Here is a 24,398-nt window from a genome sequence, read left to right as displayed (position 1 = left end):
ACAATCCTGCCTCAACCTCCCTGAGTGCACAGACTACAGGAATGTGTCACCACATGCTGTTTTTCTCTATTAGCACAAATAATGTTATGCAGTTTTTTTTGCTTTTGTTTTTGTCTTTGGAACCCAGGATTGAACTCAGGACCTTGCACTTGCCAGGCAGATGCTTCTGCCACTAAGCAATCCCCGGTCCTGTTATGCAGTTTTTTATGATAAGAGAAAAGATCAATAGAAGCTTTTTCAAAGTTATATGCCCTATTGAATTCTAAATGTGCCCACAAAGCACATATCAACATTTTAATTAATGTCATTGTCAAGTATGAATGATAGTAAAACTTTTGCTTCACTTAAAACAAGGCATCCAGACTCTTTACTGATAAATACACACCATCTAAAAGCTAAAAGTGAAACTCATTCCTTATCATATGCTTATAACTTAGTCATTAGGATAGACCACTCCTAAAATGAATTACAATAACAAAACAAAACAAAAACCTGAGAACTTAAGTAACTGAGCTCTTTTTACCTACATTTCCTGAAAGCCAAGACTTTGCTTGTTGCAAATATTTAAGGACACAGCAACCATCTTAAAGTAGTTTCCACCCGACAAAAGTCTAGTTTCCAAAGGATATTCTGTGAACTATTGCCTTAACTCTAGGGCAATAGTGGCAAACCTACAGCACTGGGCTAAAATATAGTTCATTGGCACAGCGCCTGTCTGACAAGCACAAGGTCATGAGTTCAATTCCCACTGCACAGCACATGGTAGCAAGCTGTTTATATCAGTCAGAGTTCTGAAAGATTCACCATCATGTTCTAGGGTGACATTTGTAAGGGGAAAAAAACTCTTGGCAAAATGGATCATTCTCTTAAATCAACAATAGTAAAATAAAAATTAAATGTATAAACAATGACTAGTGGGCTACAAGAGATTATAAAAACTAGGATCAAATGATGGCAACTAGAAAACAATCTTTTTTTAATAACAAAGAAACAAAGACTATTCTGTGTCTTCTTATAATGTACCCAAGAACAAGCAGAAAGCTTTCAAACACTAGAACCAACCACCTTCATTAATAAAGGAGGGCCATTCTTTAGCCAAATGTATACAAGTAGCTGTACATCCTTGCTAGGCCTTCCAAATAAGCTCTCATCTCTTAATATAGATCTTTATCTTCTTTATAAATAAAAACTCAAAAAATACAAAAAAGAAAAAAAAAACTAGAGTCAGGCAAATAGAAGTTTTAATCCTGTTTTGCTTTTTAGTTTTTTCGGTTTTTTTACTCTGTAAGTCTGGGCATACTACGTAAATCTCCATGACACCTCATCTTACCTATAAAATGAAGACAGTACTACTGGTAACAGATGACAGCCATGAGGATCAGCCTTTCACTTACGAAGTCATTGAGCCTTCACACAGCACAGGTCAAGTCCCCTAACTTCTCTCCCTTTCTACCACTGCTATCAGCCTCCCTGTTCTGGCTTCTGCCCTCTTATCTTCTGTCTCTTTCATAGTAATTGTCTACATTTTACCATAAATTAAACTGTCAAGTATTCCCAAAAAGGAAGAGAAAGGACTTGCACAAACCTACTCTTCCACAAAAACAATGGGAACACTAGCAAAAGTTGTCAAAAGCAACTTCTTTAAAACTCTGAAAATTAATCTATAGCTTGCAACAATTCCAAAAGTGTTTTTTTTTTCAAGAAAAACAGCTCTCAATAAGAACAGCAAGCCTTATGTTAACTTACATTATTTCTATCCCATTTTCCCCAACTATATAATAAGACCAGAAAATCAGCAACCTTCAAATGGTGTTCATTGATATGAACACCAAAAATGTAAGATTTAATGGAGGGGTTAGAATGGTTTGAATCTCCCAAAAACACCCCATCCAGAGCTTCTGGACACTTCCATTCACAAGACTCTTAAGTGAGGTGAACAGCTCTCTTTGCAAGGTGCTGGTCAAATAAATTGTATGAACAAGAGTCTAATGAAAAACCTTAAAGGAAAAAACTGGAGAATGATTCCTATTCATAGGAATCTTTGAAAAATGTGTTCCTGGGAACCTAGCAAAAATACAAAGCCATGTGCATGCACAAGAAAGATCTAAGTCCTAAATCTTTGCACTTCTGGCTAACCGCAACATATTTTCCACAAATAGTAAATAAAGATAGAGCTGTAGGGGCTGGGGATTTAACTCAGCAGCATAAGCACCTGCCTTGCAAGCAGGCAGTCATGAGTTCGATCCCTGGTACCGATAAAAATGAAAAAGACACAAAAAAAGAAAAAAAGATAGAGCTGTTACCTGCCAGGAGTGCCGAAGGTGTGCCCCAACCCACAACAGTTTCTTTAACAAAGGTTGGACTTACTGATCAAGTCATTTAAGGAATTCTCTGACAAATTATCTAATTACTAAGCCACTAAAACTTCAGTGGCTACAGATGACAAAGGACACAGACTTTGAAGAATGGAGAGAGGAAATTCAGTAATAGACAACGACAAAAGGTAACAATTTTTAAAAAAATCTCTGTGGAAGAGGGCCGCTGATTTCCAAAGTTGCCACATTTTAACTTGAAATGTCCAAATCTCAAGAAAAAAAGGATGACACAAACAAAGACAGGAAAGTATGCCCCTCCACTAAGGGGAAAAAAGTGGTAAATAGAAACTAAAGAAATCCAGATGTTGGCGGTACTTAATAAAGAAATTAAATCAGGGGCTGAGGCGGGTAACTCAGTAGTACAGCACCTGTCTAGCACACATGAGACTCTGGGTTTGATCCACAGCTACTATAAACACATTCAAATAACTACAAGACACAGTGTTGAAAGGACTAAAGGGCTATGAATGTAGCTCAGTGGTACAGTGCTCACCTAGCATGTGTGAGGCCAGGGTTCAATCCCTAGACCATACACATAAATCCAAAAGAATTAAAGGCAAATGTGAGTCTGATTTCTCACAAAACAAAGAAATAGTGTTCCAACAGAGACAGAAGCTGTATGTGGTGGTGTATGACTCTAATCCCAGTTCTTGGTGATATAGGGCCTTTAGATTATATAGGGGAAATAAATGTAACTCTTAACCTGCTAGATGTCCAATACACTGAGTTTGTGTTCCCCAAAATCAAAGAATGAATTTTAAGGAACAATAGAGTTTAAGAGCAGGAAATTTTTTTCTTTTTAATCTGTACCAGGGATTGAACTCATGACCACCTGCTTGCAAGGCAGGTGCTTATGCCACAGAGCTAAATCCCCAGCCCCAAGAGCAGGAAATTTTGAGAGACAGACATCTCTTCAAAGAGACAGGAGGGGATCCTAGCAGGTTGCCAACAAGCCCACTTCTCAAAGGAAGTTTAATATAGCAAAATCATGAGGTGGGTGCAAAATGGGTATAATGTGGAACAAAATTATAATCAACCAATAAGATTACAAGTATAGCCACTTACGTAATGTTAATCAAATGGGGAAACAAGTCACATAGCAAGTGTACATGGAAAGAACAGAATAACTTTTCAGGAAGGAATGGATCTGGTGGTCTTGGTCACCCACAAAGGTGACTGATATCTATCTAGATTTTATTATACCAGGCATTACCATTTATCTTATCCCTTGGAGAGGCATGTAGGCCTGGTCATTCCATCTTTATCTTGAGGCTTGGCTTCCAACAGATGCACCTCTGATCACAATTACGTGTTTTTATATTTTGCATTGATTCTCCCAAAGGCACAGCCCTGTCTGCCTATATTATTTCTACCTAACTTAGCTGTCTATAATATTGGGAAGCTGAGGTAAACTCACCATGAGTTTAAGGCCAGCCTAGGCCACATAGTGAGTTCAAGGCCAGTCTGAACCACATACTGAGACCCTGTCTCAAAAGACCAAAACCAAATAGACAATTTGTATATATTTTTATTTTTCTATTTTTTATCAGTACGTGTGCAGTACATGATCACATTCATCATGAGAGGTTGGTATATATGTGTGACACATCTAAATTCTTTTTACTTCCTGTTCTTTTGGGTTTTTTTTGCTTTGTTTTTTGTTTTTGTACTGGGAATCAAACTCACAACTTCATGCTTGCCAGGCAGGCACTATGCCACTGAACTATATCCCTGGCCCCCTGTTCTCTTTTTAAAAAACCAAATAGGAATTCTGGAATTTAAAAAAAACTACTGAAACTACTTGGGCATGATGGCACACGCCTATAATCCCAGCATTTAGAAGCCTGAGGTAGGTGTACTGCTGTGAAGTCAAGGCCAGCCTGGGCTACACAGAGAATTCAAGGCCAGCCTGTACTTCATAACAAACTTTATCCAAAAAAAAAAAAAGAGCTATAATTGAAAAGAAAAATCCAGATGCTCACCCTTTCCTGTGAGTCGGCACCATTCACAAACTGCAGGAGAAGAGAACAAGAAGCCAAGCTCTCCCTGTGAGTCAGTGCCATGTGTGGGCCAGCTGGGGGGCAACTATATGCCAACCACTTCCTTCTGGCATGTGGGCTAGGAGACAATAAGAGCCAAGGTTTCCCCCTACAACCTTACCCCAGAAGCAACCAGCTGATCTGGAGAAACACAGGCTGCCAATGATAGCTACTGAGATAAAATACAACTTAATGCTTGTAGTGTTTAGTGTTTCACTGACTTTGAAGGCCTCAAGCCAGTAGTCTGATCATCTATTCAGAGGATAACAATATGCAATGTAGTATCTATGAGGAAGCTCCTTCTGCAGGTGGTAGTCATTGTTAATTCCTTATCATCTTGTTTTGAAGTCCTGTATGATTTATATTCTTTTGTTTGGTTGAATTTTATGTTTTGTCTGATTTGATTTTATTATGTCTGAAGGCATGGGCAGCTATTTCAAAGATAATAAGATACATTATGGTAGCCATTTTGGATTTATTATTACCTTGTTTTGAAGGCATTGTATTGCATTCATTGTTTTGTTTTTATTGGTTCTATTCTTGTTTGTTTGATTTTTACTATGTCTGAAAGTATGGGCAGCTATTCTGAAGACAACAAGAGGCACTATGGTAGTCACTGTTGATTTCCCAATATCTTGTTTTGAAGTCCTGTGTCACTTACACTGTTTTGTTTTGATTGCCTTTATTATGTTTTATTTTGCTTGGTTTTATTGTCTTTAAAATAAAAATTACAAAATTACATAATTAAAAAAAAATTCACCAGAAAGGCTCAATAATATATTTAAATGGAAATAAAACTAAATAAACCTAACACAGGTCAATTTCTGAGGAACAGAAACAAAACAAAGAATACCAAAAATGAACAGAAAGGAAAAGGTGGAATACCATCATGCATTCCAACCTGTGCAAAATGGGACTCTCAAAAGGATTTGGAGAGGGGCTGGGAATTTAGCTCAGTGGCATAAGCACCTGCCTTGCAAGCAGGCAGTCATGAGTTCGATCCCCGGTACCGATAAAAAGGAAAAAGACAAAAAAAAAAAAAAAAGATTTGGAGAGTGAAAAAAGAACATAAATAACATTTAAAGAAACAGTGGCTGGAGGCCAGGGATTTAGCTCAGTAGCATAAGCCCCTGCCTGGCAAGCGCGAGGTCATGAGTTTTATCTCTAGTACCACAAAATAATAAAAATAAACAGTGGCTTAAAACCTCCAAAATCTTATAAAAAATATTGCACATCCAACAGACTCTATGAACTCCAAGTCAGATAAACTCCAGTACATACCTAGACACCTGATGCACAAATGGTCAAAAACCAAAAACAGAAAATTCTGAGAGGAGGAAGATAGAAATGATTAATCACATACCAAAAAAAATAATTCTCTATAAAATTAGCGATTGAACCTGTTAGCATTTTTTGGCACAATAAAAGAACAAAGTGGCCTTTATTCTAAGGGTGTGGAGAGGAGCCCATGACGGACAGAGTCTGGCTTTTTCTGACCGGAATATGGGGTATAGGATATATATATAACCTTTCTTTAACCACGGGTGGTGCTTAGGGCAGGCATTGATGATGCGCGAGGGGTTGATTGGAACTTTCTTCATGAGCACTGGGAAAGGAAAAAGAAAGTTGTGATAGGGGAAGGAGGAAGTGACCTCAGGGTAAATGTCCCCATTCAGCCTTCCATCGCCATAATGTCTTGTAATTTATTCTAGGGCAAAACTCTTTTAAGAATCATTGGTCAGTCCCAGGAGAACATGGCGGACACATAGCAGTAGCTACGGAAGCTCTCTGAAAGACCCAGCTTAGAATTCAGGAATGGTGGTGAGTAAGGAATCACAAGCAAGACGAGATATGCCCCGGTGACCCAAGAATGAACTGGGCTGAGAGAAACCAACTGGGAATGCAATCCTGGTGCTATAACAGGAACAGATAAAGCCTCAGCATGGAAGCTGGAGCCCGAGCCATTGGAAGCCACGATTTGGGTTTCCCGCCACCGCATCTGCGTCTGCATCGGCTTGGCAGGGAGAGAGACGCACAGAAGCTCTGAGAACGGGAATCGGTGAACGGAGTTGAGAGCGGGATGGGCAGGGAGCCGTGCATCCACCTCCGGTGAGTGAGGGAAAACTGGGACTCTTCCACAGTCTAGGAGACTCCAACAGAGGACATTCTGGGACCAGGCAGACTTGCAGGAACAGGGCGCTGCAGTGACTTCAGTCACCAATCCCCCTCTCAAGCGGGATTGGTGAGCGGTGCTTAGTCCTCGTGACGCTGCTGGCTGAGACCCAGTAGGCTAGTACAGCCGAGGTCCAAGCTCCTGAAGGTGACCTGGAGGGGCGGCCCTGCATAGGCTGCCTGGTCTGCAACTTCCTGGTGTGCTGCAGTGGGCGGGAACACCTAGCCAGCACAATTCCATCAGACTGTGGCTGACAGGGAAGGAAACTGGGCCTCCTATATACGCTTGCATATATAAGGAACAAAGAATATGGGAAGAGGCAGCAACAAGAAAGGGTCCTTGCCCCCCAACCCTGAGAAAGAGGCAACAGCAGACACAGCACCAATAGATATAAGGCGCTATCTCGAGAGCCTCATAGACAAGTTCAGGAATGAAGTTATTAATGACCTGAAGCTAGACATAAGCAGAATAGTTAGAGAAATGCTAAGCACCACCCAAGAAAAAACAGATGGTGGAATGGAAAAACAGAAAAAGAGGGGAGAATTGTTTAATGGAGAAAATAGAGAAAGCATAGAATATGTGAAGCAGGTTCAAAGAGATTACCAGGAAACTAAAAAGTCTATCGAAAACTGGCATAACAGTTTGAAAGAAACGGAGGACAGATTATCTGAACTGGAGGGCAGATTTGTAATATGGGAGCATGAAATGAAAAACTTCTTAAAAATAACAAAGAAACAAACAGAAATAATACAAAGACTAGAAGATGATAAGAGGATCTATAACTTAAGAATTAAGAACATAAAAGAAGAAGTAGGGATACAAACAAATGAACCACAAAAGCTACTCACAGAAATAATCCAGGATAATTTTCCTAATATAGCAAAAGGTAAAGATACTCAGTTGTATGAAGCATACAGAACCCCAGCCACCTACAACCCAAACAGAGCAACACCCAGGCATATAATAATTAAAATTCCAGAAATCCAATACAAGAACAGAATACTAAAAGCCGTCAGAGACAAGAAACAGATCACTTACAAGGGAACACCCATCAGAATTACAGCAGATTTCTCTGCACAAACCATCAAATCACGAAGAGCGTGGGGGGAAATAATTCAAGCTTTGAAAGATAATAATCTCCAGCCAAGATTGATATATCCTGCACAACTATCCCTGGAAATTGATGGAAAAACAAGGTGCTTCCAGGATAAAGAGGAACTAGGGGAATATGCAACCACCAATTCAACTCTACAGAGAATACTGCAAGATATTCTAAAAAAGAAAAATACGAAGAATCCAGAAGTAGTGGCAGAGAGACCACAATGAATGGAGCAGAAAACAAAATGAAGAAGACAAACTGACAACTAATGACAGAAAAAGAGCTCAACAGAAATGAGGCAGAGAAGATTGGATGATAGGAACAGCTATTTTGGAGAAAATGACATCTTAATAGGTAATACTGATTTAGTATCATCTTGTTTTGAAGTCTCATCAAGCTTTTGTTCTTCTGTCTCCATTGGTCTAAACAGGTGGTATCTTATTGGATTTTATTATATATGATAGTATAAGCAAAACCTTTTATAGACAAGGAGATTATACAGAAACCATTGTTTATTTTCTGTTAGTTGATTCTAAATACCCTGTAATACTGTCATTCTCTTAAATGGTTTTACATTGTTTTGATTTATTTGATGCTACAGTATACGAAGTTATACTCAAAGATTTCAAGGAAAGAGACAATATGGTAACTACTTTTATGTCAGCATAATCTTGTGGTGAAACACTATTTTGCTTAAATGGTTATGTTTTGATCTGCGCTGATTTGCTGTTACCCCCTCTTTTATCTCAATCTCCATTTTATTATTTACTTTTTTATCCTTTTAATTAAGGGTAAAATAAATTTAAAAATAGCAGGATATATTATAGTAACCCACTTTGACTTTCCATTATCTTGATTTAAAGCCCTGTATTGCTCTCACCATCTTTTTTTGACTGATGTTCCTCTATTCTGTTTTGCTTGATAGTACCAGGTTCGAAAGTTTAGGCAACAGTTGTGAAGATAGTGGGATTCATTATGACACCCATTCTGGTTGACTATTATCTACTTTTGAAGACCTATAATGTCTCCAATGTTTTGGTTTTGTTGGTTTTGTTCTTTACTGTTTTGTTCAATTTTATTATAAAAAACGATATAGGCAATTCTATTAGAGATAGCGGGAGGCATTATGGTAACCATTGTTGATCACCTAGTATTTTGCTTTTACATTATCTATTATGTCCACCCTTTTGATTTGACTGACTGTTCTATTATGTCACATTTGGTTCTACTCTCTTCCAAAAAAGTACTAAGAACTGTGGGAGCAACAAAACCCAAAATGTGTAATTGTCATTGTACAAAAGAGAGGAAAAGAAAGTGCTCTAAACGATGTAACTGCATGTATATTTAAGTGTATAAGATAGATAATGATATTACTGAGTTTTGTTGAATCATTGAACAGAACTGTTTGCAGTCTCATTGTTGGAATGTCCTCTTTATAAGCTTTAATTTTGTAACTTGAACAATTATTTGTAAGATGACAAAATGTAATCCATTAACTAGTGATTTCCTACTGTTTATTTTTTCTGTAAATCTGTATAACTTGTACCCTTTCTCTGCTTTTTTTTTCTTTTTCTCCTTAAATAAAATTAAAAAAAAAAAAGAATCATTGGTCATTTAAGAAATACAAATTAAACAACACTGAGAGTCCATCTCACTCCAGAAAGAATAGTTACCATTAAGAAACCAAACAATAACAAATGCTGGCAGGGCTGTTAAGAAAAAGAAACCCTTCTCCATTATTGGTGGGAATGTACATTGTTACAGCCACTATGAAAATCAATATAGAGATGCCTCAAAAAACTAAAACTACAGGTTCCAGTTGACCCAGTTGTGACCATTCTAGGTATTTTCCTGAAAGAGTTAAAAGCATCATATCACGCTGATATATTCATAGCCATGTTTATAGCAGCACAAACATCCAAATCTTGGAAACAGCTTGTATACCCTACAACACACGAATAGATAAGAAAACTCTGCCATAAAGAAGGAGCTATATTCATATTTAGGTAAATGGATGCACCTCAGGACCATAATTTTAAGTAAAATAAATCAGACATGTACATTTAAATATCACATTGTACCGTGTATAAATAAGGATCATAATGCAGGAAAGATATTGGGAAGTAGGAAGAACATGTTCAACAGGAAACTGGGGAAGGGGGAGCGGAAAGGGATTAAAAAAAGAGAAAACGGAAGGAAAATCTGGAACCAAAGCTTTTATAAATGAGGAGAGAAAGAAGGGTTGAAGGGAAGGGAGAGAAATGGGGAAAAAAGTAGAATTAAAATATATTATGTACAGGAACAGACCCCCTATGATGATGTATGGTAACTATTTACTAATAAAATGAATAAATTAAAATTTTAAAATATAAAGAATATTTTAGATAAAAAACAATTGACAAAGATTCAAAAAAAGTAAGTGAGATGACCTATTTAAGGACTTTAAAAAAGAATACTAACCAAGAATTCTATATCCAACAAAAACACCCTTCAAAATTGAGGAGGAGAATGTGAGGGCAATCTGGCTGTGACATGTCACCCCATTAATTGCCAGGGTTGATTCAGCTGATCTGGCTGGTTAGGTGGGTGTCTCCCCCCACACACACCATCACCCCATGTACGTTGTTCATGAAGCTGTGCACTTAGTGGAAGAGGACGACCATCCAGGATAGAGGAGGACCCATTCCTCAGTCAAGGGTATAGGAGCAGTTTTGCTCCCTTGCTGGAACCTCCAAACAAGCTCTCAAAACTGAAGAGGAAATTCAGATATTCCAATGTGACAAAAACAAAGAATTTGGACTAGCAGTCCTGCTCTACAAGAAAATACTAAAGGAAGTCTTTCAGACTGAAATGAAAGGATGCAAAACAGTGAATTGAAACCACATTAACAAACAAAGAGGCTATAGGTCAACACTGTAGTGATATACACCTGAAATCTCAGCTATTCAGTAGGTTCAGGCAGGAGGATCATAGGCTTGAGACCAGCTTCAACAATTTAGCAAGACCCTATATCAAAATAAAATAAAAAGAGGCATAATGGTACATGCCTGTAATCCCAAAACTCAAGAGGCTAGGGCAGGAGGATCCCAGTAAATTCAAGGCCTGCCTTCACTACAAGTGAGATCCTGTTTCAAAAAGCTGAATAAAATAAAAATAACACTATAATCCCAGCAACTGGGAGGCTGAGGTAGGACAATCAGCATGAGAGCAAGGCCACCCTGGGGTATATAGGGAGAACGTGTTTTGAAAAACAATACAAAGCGAGGCGGTCCCTTCCGATGTCATGGCCGCTATTGCATGTCAGGGCAAAATAGGGAGAGTTAGATGATTGCTAGACCGTATTTTGTGGCTTCTATTCGCTGTGGACTGGTTAGAAAGAGCCTGGGAGACCTCCGAGCTATGCAATGGTGACGCTATGAGATGGGAGCAGTGAAATGGGGTGGAATCAGGTTGAGACCAGTTAGAAGTGGAGGCAGTGACTTTTGAGGATGTGGCTGTGAACTTCAACAGTGAAGAGTGGACTTTGCTGAGTCCATCCCAAAAGAAGTTGTACAGAGATGTGATGGGAGAAACTTTTAGGAACATCACTGTTATAGGAGGACTTGGGGATAACCAGGAATTTGAAAAAGAATGCAAAATTTACTGGAGATATTTAAGAAATGACAAGGTAGGGAAATGCTATGGACATAAATTTTGGAATCAGTGTAAAGAAGCATTCCTTTGTACTCCAGAAGCTAATGTGGGCGTGAAAGAAACAAAAACACAGCACAATGTTCAGATCCATGAAAAACATCGAAGTGGAGGGAAAAAGTATTTATGTAAGCAATGTGGGAAAGCTTTTACCAAACATGAACATTATAAGCAACATGAAAGAATTCATAATGGAGAGAGACCCTACATATGTAAACAATGTGGGAAAGCTTTTACTACACGTACATATTTTCGAGTCCATGAAAGAATTCACACTGGAGAAAAACCCTATGTATGTAAGCACTGTGAGAAAGCTTTCATCACATGTACATATTGTGTAATCTATGAAAAACTTCACACTGAGCAGAAACTGTATATATGTAAGGAATGTGGGAAAGCTTTCAGCCGAAACTTTGATTGTCAGACACAAGAAAAAATTCACACTGGAGAGAAACCATTTGTGTGTAAGCAATGTGGGAAAGCTTTTACCAAACGTGGACATTGTAAGAAACATGAAAGAATTCACATTGAAAAGAAACCTTATGTATGTAAGCAATGTGGGAAAGCTTTCACAACATGTGGAGATTGTAAGTAACATGAAAGCATTCACACTAGAGAGAAACCCTATGCATGTAAGCAATGTAGCAAAGCTTTTACGACACATGAATATTGTAAGAAACATGAAAGAATTCACACTGGAGAGAAACCCTATGCATGTAAGCAATGTAGCAAAGCTCTTACGACACATGAATATTGTAAGAAACATGAAAGAATTCACACTGGAGAGAAACCCTATGTATGTAAGCAATGTGGGAAAGCATTTACAACATGTGGAGATTGTAAGCAACATGAAAGAATTCACACTGGAGAGAAACCCTATGCATGTAAGCAATGTGGCAAAGCTTTTACGACACATGAATATTGTAAGAAACATGAAAGAATTCACTCTGGAGAGAAACCCTATGCATGTAAGCAATATGGGAAAGCTTTTACCCAACATGCACATTGTAAGAAACATGAAAGAATTCACACTGGAGTAGATTCCTATGTATGTAAGCATGGTGGGAAAGCTTTCAGCACACATACATATTATGAAATGCATGAAACAGTTCACACTGGGCAGAAACCATAATTTTGAAGCTGCATTTATGTTAATTTTTTGATGCACATGTTTCATTTTCTGTGTCATAAATGATGTTTCTGAAATTGATGCTACATTTCACATTAAGATGTTCATTTATAGGGGTTTGGACCATGTGTTTTTGACAATGATTTGTTCTTTTCACATAACTTGTACATTAATGAATGTTATGTTTTTGATGCTGTCACAGGAGACCTGTTTATATCCTAACATCACTGGACATCATACCATGTACATTATGTTGCCTGTTTTTTTTTCCTCAATGGAGCAAATATTGACATTTATGTAAATCTTTGTCTTTTTAACCATCAGAATTTTACCTGTTATGTTTATATTGCATCTTTAGTTGCTATTAAGTTGTCCATGACATGAATCCAAAGTAAACTATACCACTGTGAGTTTCTGATTGCCTCACACTGACAGAAACATAACTTGTCTCCAAAAGTATATCATAAATTACAGTAATATCTCCAGAAACTATAAAATATGGTATGATTTATGAGTAACCATACTTTGAAAGGAATTTTTTTTAACTGTGGAGTTGTTTGGGGGAAAAAGGTTGCTATTGATTATATCATGCAGATGTCTTTATTTTATTCCTTGATGCTGTGAACTCATTATATATTTTATAATTATTACAGCTTTTCCCTACAACACTAAACTAATAGCATGAATGGAAACCTAAATTTTGAGCTGTCAACACAGTAAAAAGTAAATTGCTCAATTGTAAAAAAAAAAAAAGAAAAGAAAGAAAGAAAAACAATACAAAGCAAAACAAAACAACCTTCAAACAATATTTAGTTGATTTGTGTTTTTTTTTTCTTTTGCTAAATTGGCAGATTGACCTTTTCTCATCATTTTGGTATTCTACCTATTGTCCATGATTTTAAAAAAATATATTGTAGGTCTGCCCTGTACTCACTAGGTTTTACCTCTATAACAAATCACTCTGAAACTTAGTGGCTTAAAAAACAATCATTATTTTGTTCAAGATTGGCTCTTTTGAATTGTGCTGGTCAAGCTAATCTCTATGCTTGCTCATAAGTTTGAGATCAAATAGAAGTTTGGCTGATGGTTCAATTTCTAAGACAGGGTAACCCACATTTTTTGGCAACTACTATGCTGTTGCCCATGGGAACAGTGGCAACTGAGCCACATGTCTCTCATCACCCTGCAGGATTTGCTGAGCTTCTTGGCATGGCATTTGTAGGATTCTAAGAAGCTTCAAAAGAGTACAAACAAGTGTGCAGCACTTTTTAAATCTGTTTGTACCACATGTACTATTGTCCCACTGACCAAAGCAATTCACCTGGGCAACCCCAGAACCACTGTCAGAAAGAGATTATGGAATAGGACATAGACATGGATGGGACAAATTCATGGCCAGTCTTGCAATTTGCCCCAATATTCTTTGTCAGATCAAATGTATTCTGCAGTACATATTCGTGTATCGTCATTCCTAGAACATTCTTTTTTAGTTGTATCTATTTTGTCCTAGTGATATGGATATTTTCTTGAATCATATTTCTTAGACAAGTCAGTTCTAGCTATTGTCATCTTATTGTGAGTTACAAGCACAGAAAATGGTTATGTTTTTCAAGGGTACCATAAGAAAACTCAAAACAAGGATAACTTTTCATATGGTATATAAAGGGAGACTTCACGTTGGAATTTTCTTATTCATTTTACAGTACATTAGCCAGGCATGGTGGCACACTTCTGTAATCCCAGCACTTGGGAGGCTGAGGCAGGAAGATCATTGCACGTTCAAGACCAGTCTGGGCTATAAAATGAGCCCAAGGCCAGCCTGAACTGCATAGTGAGACCCTGTCTTAAAAATAAAAAATAAAATATTTTTAAAAGTACATTATTAAATACCTCCTTTTTCTCATAGACTTAAAGATCTTCTTACATTCTAAAAAAAAAGAATTTTTCCTTATTTTGTCTTCTAGCTGATTGTTTCTGTTTTAATATTTCAAGCTTTGATCCATTTTTATTTTAGTTTAGTGCTCTTTCTATATTCTCATTTGATGACATAATCTTGCCACTAAGTTTTAATACCTAGCACCAAGTTTAATACCTGAATACAGATATAATTATAAGATATATAAATATCATATATAAATAAAATATACATAAAAGATATATATAAATATCTTATTTGTCAATTATTGTACCTGATGAGAGAGTTACCACGTTAGGAAAAAATATTAAGACATATCTTGACTTTATGTTTCCCCTTGGTTTACCTAAGAATAAAATATAATAGCTCTTTTTTACCACGAAATCTCTTACCCTTTTATTTGTCATTATCAATTTTATGCTCACATTAATACGACATATATTATCACCCTAAATGTATAAAAGAGAACAAATAACTTGCTTAGGACATCTATTAGCTGCAAGAGATGGATGTTAACCCATGTCTATGTGATTCAAAGTATGATTCAACAACCAGGTATAATAGTAATTAAAAGAGACATTTTTCACTTAAGGACATGATCATCAACAATGAAGAGCTTAATACTCTCCCACTAAGATTAGGAATCACTAAATAAAGTTCACTCTTGCAACTTCTGTTCAACATTGTACTAGATATGCTAACCATTGCAAGAGACCAAGAAAAAGAAACAAAAGAAGGAAAGACAGTAGAATGTTCGTTACTTGCAGGCAACATCACTTTATGCATAGAAAATCCTAATGCATATGTAAAGAAAAAAACTTACTGAAAACCAGGTGCAATGGTGCATGCCCTTAACTCAGCAGGCTGAGCTAGGAGGATCATAAGGTAGAAGCCAGGATGAGTGCTAGGTGAAAAGTAGCTGGGGGATATAATTAGCATGCCCAAGGTCCTGGGCTCAATACCCAGTACTACCAAAAACTAACCTACTACAACTGTAAATTATTAGGGTCACATGACACAAAGTACAAAAGTACATTGTACTTATATAAATTTACACTGAAATGTCAGAAAACTTAAAATTTTTCACTCCACTTATTACAGTATTTCTAAAATATCTCATGCCAGTTACAGTGATACATGCCAATAGTCTCAGCTGCAAGCATGTGGCAGATGCCTGTAATACCAGCCCTCGGGAAAATGAGGCAAGAGGATGGCTACAAGTTCAAGATCAGTCTGGACTACAAAGTGAGCTCAAGGCCAGTCTGAACTGCATAGCGAGACCCTGTCTGAAAAAAACAACAAAACAAAAACGACAATAGTCTCAGCTACTTGGAAAGATAAGTAAGGAAGATGAGTCCAGAGTCCAGGAGGTCAAGACCTGCCAGGATAACATAGTGAGACTCTGTCTCAAAAAACAAAACCAAAACTTCAGAATAAATTTAAACCAAAGAAATATGCAACATTGAAAACCATAGAAAACTTGCAAAAAAATTTATAAAGGCCTAATAAATGGAAAGGTATACCATCTTTATGTATTGAAAGGCTCAATAATGTTAATATAGTGATGCTCTCCAAATTAATATAAAAATTCCTAGCAAGTTTTTTGAACATCTGATTCTACAACTTATATGAAAATGCAAAAACAAAAAATAGCAAAAACAACTTAGAAAAAGAACAGGGTTGGAAGACTTACCATAAGTCTGCATAATTAAGTCATAATGGTTAGGATATAAGGATGGATACATATATCAATGAAATTAAATAAAGAATCAGTAATAGCCTCACACTTACATGATTAAATGATATAGATGGCCCTGACTTACCATGGTTCAAATTAGGGGTTTTTAACTTTCTAATAATTCAAAAGTTATATACATCTAGTCATAAACATATTTTAAATTTTGAATTTTAATCTTTTCACGGGCTAACAATGTATAGTAGATACTTGCTGAAATGGCTGATAATTGGTAACAAGCCACAGTTCTTATCAGTCACATAATCATGAGTATATATACCCCTTGGTGTATCTTGTTTCATTTGCTATGCTGCCAGTGTTTTTTGGATATAGAAATTCAATAAATTACAGGAGATATTCAATGTTTTATTATAAAATAGGCTTTGTATTAAATAATTTTGTCAACCTATAGGTCAGTGTAAGTATTCTGAGCATGTTTAAGGTAAGCTAAATGTATTTTGTAGGTTAAGTGCATTAAGTGCAGTTTTTTAGGGTTTTGTTTTGTTTTGTTCGCTTTGTTTTTGTTTTGGGGTGGTTGGTTTCAGGAGGTTGTTTGGGGTATTTTTGGTTTTGGTTTTGGTTTTTAGTTTTCTGAGACAGGATCTCATTATGTAGTCCAGACTGGCCTTAAACTCACTGTGTAATGTTGTTTAACTTAATCTACTTTCAACTTAAAATGCTTTACTGTGGCATAATCTTATAAAAGCATCTGTAGGTACGAAACAAAGACAACTCAAGGCTTGCAATATTCAAGGAAATAGGGATAATTCAATGACTCACTAGAAAAAAAACTTCCCTGAGTATATGCATTCTGAAAACAAACAAGTATTGATACAATAAAATTACTTAATTTTAAATTGAAGGACAAAAACATGATCATTATCCCCCATCTAAAACATCTGGACAAAAAAAGAATGTCCAAAACCTAAATAACTATAATATAGCTATGAAGAGGTTGAGAGAGAAAAACAAAATCTCAACTATATAGGAAAAGAATTAAACTTGAACAGCGAAAGCACACATCCAAAACACTGAAAAGAAAGTCACTCACTAGTATATAAGCTCAGTAAGTAATTCTACATTTTGCTTAAGAACTGAATATTATACTAGTAACAGTGCTGAATCAATGGAATGTTATACTAAGATAAGAAATCAGCACAAAAGATTCTGTGAAAGTCAATTAAACTTCTACCTTTGGCCATTTGGGATTGAGAAGTCGGGCTTTGATTGCATCATCCAGTGCCTTCTCATACTGCTGGATTTTCATGTAGGCTGCAGATCTATTGCTGTATAAGATGCAGTTCTGAGGGTCAACAGCCAGGGCTTCATTATACAGAACAATAGCTGTGTGGAAATCTCCATCATGACAGGCCTGGTTACTCTGACGAACTTTCTCAACAAATTCAGCTTTGCTCAGTACTGGTTCATCAGGACTTCTCCGGCCAATAGTCTTGGCACCAAAGAGAGAGATCTACAAACAAACAAACTTTGTCAAAGTTCATATAATTCAGACAGTTTCCTTGTCTGAACTTCAGTACATGAATATTTTGTTCTACATTATAGTTGACTTTTGTGCCCTTGACAAAAATAAACTTTCCTGGAAGCTGACAACATAGTGCCTTGAATATTGAACGTGTGTGTGTGTGTGTGTGTGTGTGTGTGTGTGTGTGTGCGTGACATAGATATATGTGCATACTTGTTGATTAACAGAACAAATGAATCCAAAAGAATATTCAGGTTGCTCCTTGGCAATTTAGTTATACTAGGGAAAATCCAAACTGCAAACCTACTTTTTCAGTTTCAGCATGATCTTAACTATGTTAAGATGGTTTACTTCAAAAAATGATGAAAAGAAACAGTTATCTCTGAATATAAGATTATGAAGTTTTGTGGGTAGTTTCTTGTTTTGTTTTGTTTTTGTGAGCATACTACTCAGTATTAGATCCAAGGTCTTTAAACAAAGCTACATTCTGAAGCCCTTTTTTTATTTTTTATTTTGAGACAGGGTCTCACTAAGTTGCCTAGTCTGGGCTCGGACTGGTATTCCTGCTTCAGTCTCCATGACTGCTGGGATTACAAGCATGTACAAACTATGCTTGGCTTTATTTTTACTTTCTTAAATTTCTCTGTCTTGATCAAATGTTAGGTAATAAGTACATGCAAGTTTTTTGTTTTGTTTTTGTTTTTTGTCTTTTCTTTTTTATCAGTACCAGGGATTGAACTCACGACTGCCTGCTTGCAAGGCAGGTGCTTATGCCGCTGAGCTAAATCCCCAGCCCCAGTACATGCAAGTTTTAAAGTCAAATAAATTAATAAACTTTTTTAAAAATCATCAAAATGTACCATTGAATCTTTTTTGGATGGGTAAACTTGCTGACCATGGCTTGACTTTTATCATGAAATTTCAAAACCACCAGTTTAAAGAAAAAAGAAAAAAAAATCAGCTATAAAGTGTATCCAGACACAAGGGTCCTGGGAGGAGAACAAGCCTTTCCTGGAGTCAGCAGAATCCATGCTGGGCCAGGGAGGAGTAACAAGGAAACAAGAAGCCAGTTCACCCTTCCTGGGAGAGAATGAGCACACAGCAGGTAGACAAGACCACCGCCTCCACCCCAACCTCCACCAAGCAACCCACTGACTTGTAGCACAGGCTGAGTTGATAGCATCTGAGGTACCAAAACAACTTGATGCTTCCATTGTTTCACTAACTTTGTAGACTAAGGCCAGTAGTCTGGGCATCTATTACAAGGATAATACACTATAGCAAATATGGAGGATTTCTGTCTTGTTTTTGAAATCCAATATTGTTCTCATTGTCTTGTTCTGTTTTATTGTTTTGTTTTATTCAATATTGTTTTGATTAGTTTCATTGGTTTGGTTTTGTTTGATTTTATTATGTCTGATGGTATTGGCAGCAATTTTGAAGATAGCAAGAGGCATTATGGTAGGCATTGATGATTCCCTGTTATCCTGTGTGGAAATCTGGTATCACTTTCACTGTTTTGTTTTGATTGAATTTATTCTCTTTTATTTTCTTTGGTTTTATCCTCCTTAAAATGTACTTTCATTCTTCTGTTTTGTTTTGTTTGATTTTATTGTGTCTCATGGTATGGACAGGTATTTTGAAGAAAACAAGAGACATTATAGTAGTCATTGTTGATTTCCTGTTATCTCATTTTGAAGTGCTGTTCTGATTAGCTTTATTCTGTTTTGTTTTGATTTTATTCTCTTTAAAATAATTTTTTAAAAAAACTAGGATCAGAGGCCCCATACCACCCAATTATTCCACTTCTGGGTATCTTCCCAAAAGAATTAAAAACATCATACCATAGCAATATATGTACACTCATGCTTACAGAAGCACAATATGTAACAGCCAAATCTTGGAAACTATACAAATGCCCATCAATTAAGGAATGCATAAAAAAGAAAATGTGGAGGTTTTTTTAATACAAAGGAGTACTACTCAGCCATAAAGATGGATAAATTTAAGACTTTTATAGGCAAATGGGTAAAACTCAAGAATATACCCATAAGAGAAATAAATATATATGTACAATATAGTTAAAATACTTATACAGCTAGTTTCACTGGAAAGAGGTTTGTGCTAATATTGTTTGGACAATATTTCATGTGCATATCTTGTACTCTGAGTAATCACTATGAAGATTCTTTACATTCTGAATGCACTTTTACTTTTCCAAAAGATATAAACTTATTCTCTTGAAACTGAATTTTCTTTTATTACTTAAAACATATTTGTATATCTGGTAAATCATTACCAAATTTTTATTAGGCTGCAAACAGTAAGTTGAAATACACATTTGGTACACACACAAAAAAAACTACTATGAAGACAATAAAACACAATGTATTATTGTTACTCTTCTGTTTACCTGTTTCCATTTTATTGGGGGTTTTTCTCTTTAAAATCAAAAAGTAAAGGTGAAAAAAAGCATATCCAGAAAATTTAAGATTTGTTTTTGATGTTCACTTTTCAAAACGATTAAGTTTTGTATGATTTTATGGCAGTGACCTTAAAACCAAAGGGAATGAATGAATCAATCATTACTCATGTTTAAAACAAGAAAATTACAAATTTGCACTAAGGTACAAAGAGAAGACATTTAACACAGTAGTAACAGGAAAAATATTTTATAATTCAAAGCAAGTATGCCCTAAGCAAATAAAAATAAATTTGCTAACCAACATCTTCCTTTAAGACCAAGTCTAGAGCTGTCATTCAAAACAGGATGCATCTGATTTGATGCAACACACCAACATATACAAAGTACACACTCCACACAAAGGTATTTGTGTTAAAAAAAATAAACTGCACAGAAGCTAGGAGAAAAAATCAATCTAATCTTCTATAGGGACAACCACTATTTTTCTTCTGCTTACAGGGATATTATGTCCAATTCAAAACACTGAAATATCCTCGAACTTTCAAATATCTATGTTCAAGTTTCCTCAACTTCCTCATCCTGGAAGTGGATAACCAATAATATATTTGAATTATTTTTAGCTGGGTGTGGTAGCACATGCCTGTAATCCCAGGACTCAGGGAAGATGAGGCAGGAAAAGCACAAATTCAAGCGTAGCTTGAACAACTTAGCGAATTTGGCAAAGAAAAGAAAGGGCTGGGGATGCTTGAATTTGCACTACTTCTGTTCTCTTCCTGCTGGAATTACAGGCATGTGCCACACTCAGCTAAAAGACACTTTTTTACTAAAAGATTTCTTCAAATTATGATTTTGAAACATGTTGCTTGAAAGTTACTAAACAGATTATGTTACATTTACAAAAAAAAAAAAGGATTTTCCTAAGCAGTCTTGATTTTTATTTACTTTATCCCATCATCAAACTAAAGTGTAAGACATTGAATATAACAGAAGTGGGACTGATTTCACTTTGGAAAATTAGTCATCATGACCATAATCAGTTTCAGTTATAGAAATAACCTCTATTTCTCAACACTAAGAGTTATGATAATAAAAAAAGCAATAACAAGCTTTGAAAGAAAAATAAATTATTAGGTTGACAGATAGCCTAAAAGTGAAAAAGGCATAATCCTACTATTGCAGCATATCCTACATCTTAGAGAAGGGTATAGCTCACTGGCACAGAGCCTACCTGGCAAGCACAAGGTCATGAGTTCAAGTCCTAGTACAAAAAAAAACCCTTATATCTTAGAATGACAGAGTAATAATTTTGGTTCAATGGCAACATAAGAATCATATCAAATTTATAAAAGATCCTCTGGGTGTGGTGGCACATAGCTGTACAGAAAGACTGACATAAATTCCAGGCTAGTCTTGGCTACATAGTGAGTTCAAGGCCAGCCTAAACTACACAGTGAGCCTCTGTCTTAAAAAAAGAAAAGGAAGGAAAGAAGAAAGGAAAGAAGGAAGGAAGGAAAGAAGGAAGGAAGGAAGGAAGGAAAGAAAAGAAAAGAAAAGAAAGAAAGAAAGAAAGAAAGAAAGAAAGAAAGAAAGAAAGAAAGAAAAAGAAAAAAGGTCTGCATTCTATTATTTCAATGTATAGCCACATAAACTAATATTTTGATGGCACATACCTATAATATCAGCACCAGGAGGCTGAGAAGTATTGCTGTGAGTTTAAGGCTAGCCTAGGCTACACAGTAAGTTCAAGGCCAGTCTGGACTACATAGTGAGATCTTGTCTAAAATAAATAAATCCAAAATAGCATTCAAGGAAATTTTAGGTCTTCAGGATACTGTAATGAACTAAATAAAGTTTTTCTTTATCTGGGCATGGTGGTACATGCCTATAATTTCAGCACTCTGGGAAGTTAAGGCAGGAGAACTACAAATTTAAACCCAGCCTGGGCAATTTTTCAACATAGCAAGACTGTCTCAAAATAAAAAATAAAAATGGGCTGGGAAAGTTCCTGAGTTCTATCCTCTGTACCACAAAAATAAATAATAAGCAAACAAACTTCTTTTGTAGTGAAAGATTTCTGAGATTCCATTTGCACATTGTCAGTGTGAGGGAGCAAATATTACACATTATGAGATCAAAAGAGACATACAGCATGTAGCATGACCAGAAATTACTTAAAATACTGATGTAAGCTATTAATAAGGCCTTAAAGAGAAAAGAAAAACACAACAGCAACATAGGACTCGTGAAGATAACTTAAAAATACCATTGGGAGGCTGAAACAGGAGGATCACCCCGACCTCAAAGCCAGCCTGGGCTATGGTAGTGAGTTCAAGGTCAGCCTAAACTACAGAACAAGATCCTATCCCCAATACAACGGAATATTACTCAGAAAAAAAAAAAGATCCTACCCCCAAAACAACAACACATGCTAGAGAATTCCATCATCATCACCACTGAATATCCACAAATTTAACAGAAAAATGAGTGAAGTGCATTGGCAGCGCTCAGGAAAAAGAGACAGGAGGATCACCATAAGTTCAAGGCCAGCCTAGACTATGTAGGGAGTTCCAAGGTAGCCTGAACTACATAGCAAGATCCTATCTCAAAAGACAGATGAGAGAGAGAGAGAGAGAGACAGAGAGAGAGAGAGAGAGAGAGAGACAGAGAGAGAGAGAGAGAGAGAGAGAGAGAGAGAGAAATACAGTGTAATATATGCCCCACAGAAGCTTTTAATTTGTGAAAATATGCCTGTGTCTGCTCAGCTGGATACAATGTGAACCTTTAAGGCTAAGAAATAGCAGTATTTCTGTACAGTTTAAAGAATTAATTATATAAATTCCCTAGTACTTCTCTATCTTTGCTGCAACTGATAAATTTAGAATGACAGAAAAAAAACACCTTTGCATGTAACACCCAGCTAACTGAACCAGCATGGTACTGGGTGTAGAAGGCCCACCTGAAGATTGTTGCCAAAAGCATAAAAAGACAACTGAAGGGGAAGATGGCGTGTTTTTGCTTCTCCTGGAAAAGTGAGTCGGATGGTTTTCCTGATATGAACTTGGCTGTTACCAGAGGAGCATGAGTCTTTGCTGTTACTAATGATGGCTGCTATTCTCTTCAGAGGAGCTCTGGTCCTTAGTCTGAGTGTTGCTTCCTGGCTCCAGTGCAGATCCCTCAGCCTGCTGGCACAGACCCTTTATCCTGCTGGCGCAGACTTCCTAGCTTTCACCACTGACCTTTAGGCCTTCCCAGTGCAGAGCCTTGCAAGAGAAACTGTAATGGTCTCTAGGCTTCCAGCTGGCCACATGGAGAACATCACCATGGGCTCCACGTCTTCAGCTGGACTCATGCAAGACATTGCCATGGGAGCAAGGCCTTCAACTGGATTTCTTGGGTCTCTAGCGTGAGACAGATCTCCTGCACTTTTTTTAAAATCAAAGATAGAAGGATAGAAATAATATAGAATTTTTTTAAAACAATAAGAAATCAACACTTGCATTTGACTCTTTGGGTGAATATGATAAAATAATCCTATAAATTATGTGTCCTGTATTAAAACTTTTCACTTATGAAACCTGACTACAATATCACTTAATTAGTTTAAACTGACCTTGATATTCTTTCGCAGTTTCAAAAAAAAAGAAAAATATTGTAACTATATTTCACATGTGTACCATATAGAGATACCAAATATATAAACATTGCTAATATTTTCTGGCCAACTCTTCTTTAAAAAGGTAGAGGGGACATCATGCTGCATACCTGTAGTCCCAGCAACTCAGAGTATAAGGCAAAAGGATCACTTGACAATATGAATTTTAGACCAGACTGAGCAGCATAATGAGATCTTGGCTCAAGAAAAGGGGTTGAGAGGGGTTTTGTTGAGGTAGTTGAATGGCACAGTGCCTGCCTAGCATGCCTGTGGCCATGGGTTCAATCTCCAGTACTGTAAAAGGGCCCAAAATATTCTGCCACATATAATTAGTATACTTTATAAACTGTTTCTACTTTTATCAAAATAAATAAAAAATGCTTGGAATCCACTCTCAGCAAATTTCAAATATATAATACTTTGTTGGGGCAGTTCTGAAGACCAAACCAAGACCTTGTTCATGCTAGATGAGTGCTGTCACACAGAGCTAAACTCTCAACCCTTAATACATTATTATTAATTACATTTACTCACTATACTTTAGGTCTCCAGAATTTATAACTGAAAGTCTATACCCTTAAACAACATTTTCCTTTCTCTCACACCCTGACCTCTGATAACCATCCTTATTTTATCTTTGTGAATTCAGTCTTTTTAGTTTATCCATACAAGATGTGATCAAA

The 24,398-nt window shown here is 36.5% G+C and overlaps 1 protein-coding gene across 3 annotated transcripts in view; it reads right to left on the bottom strand.

Annotated features, from left to right (window-relative positions):
* Ttc28 (tetratricopeptide repeat domain 28) overlaps window positions 1-24,398 on the bottom strand; it is a 693,050-nt gene that overhangs the window by 632,753 nt on the left and 35,899 nt on the right. For 2 of the 3 annotated variants that reach the window (XM_063227059.1, XM_063227060.1), the window contains exon 2: window positions 17,348-17,626. The exons of the other annotated variant lie outside the window; for it this stretch is intronic. In XM_063227059.1, the coding sequence (XP_063083129.1) occupies window positions 17,348-17,626 (279 nt within the window). The remainder of the gene's footprint in view (window positions 1-17,347; window positions 17,627-24,398) is intronic. 3 annotated transcript variants of the gene reach the window in all.

The sequence above is a fragment of the Cavia porcellus genome, unplaced genomic scaffold, assembly GCF_034190915.1.
Source record: "Cavia porcellus strain 051 isolate PalLab524CR breed Dunkin Hartley unplaced genomic scaffold, mCavPor4.1 scaffold_16, whole genome shotgun sequence".
Lineage (NCBI taxonomy): Eukaryota > Metazoa > Chordata > Mammalia > Rodentia > Caviidae > Cavia > Cavia porcellus.
This window is presented reverse-complemented; position numbering and strand designations above follow the sequence as displayed.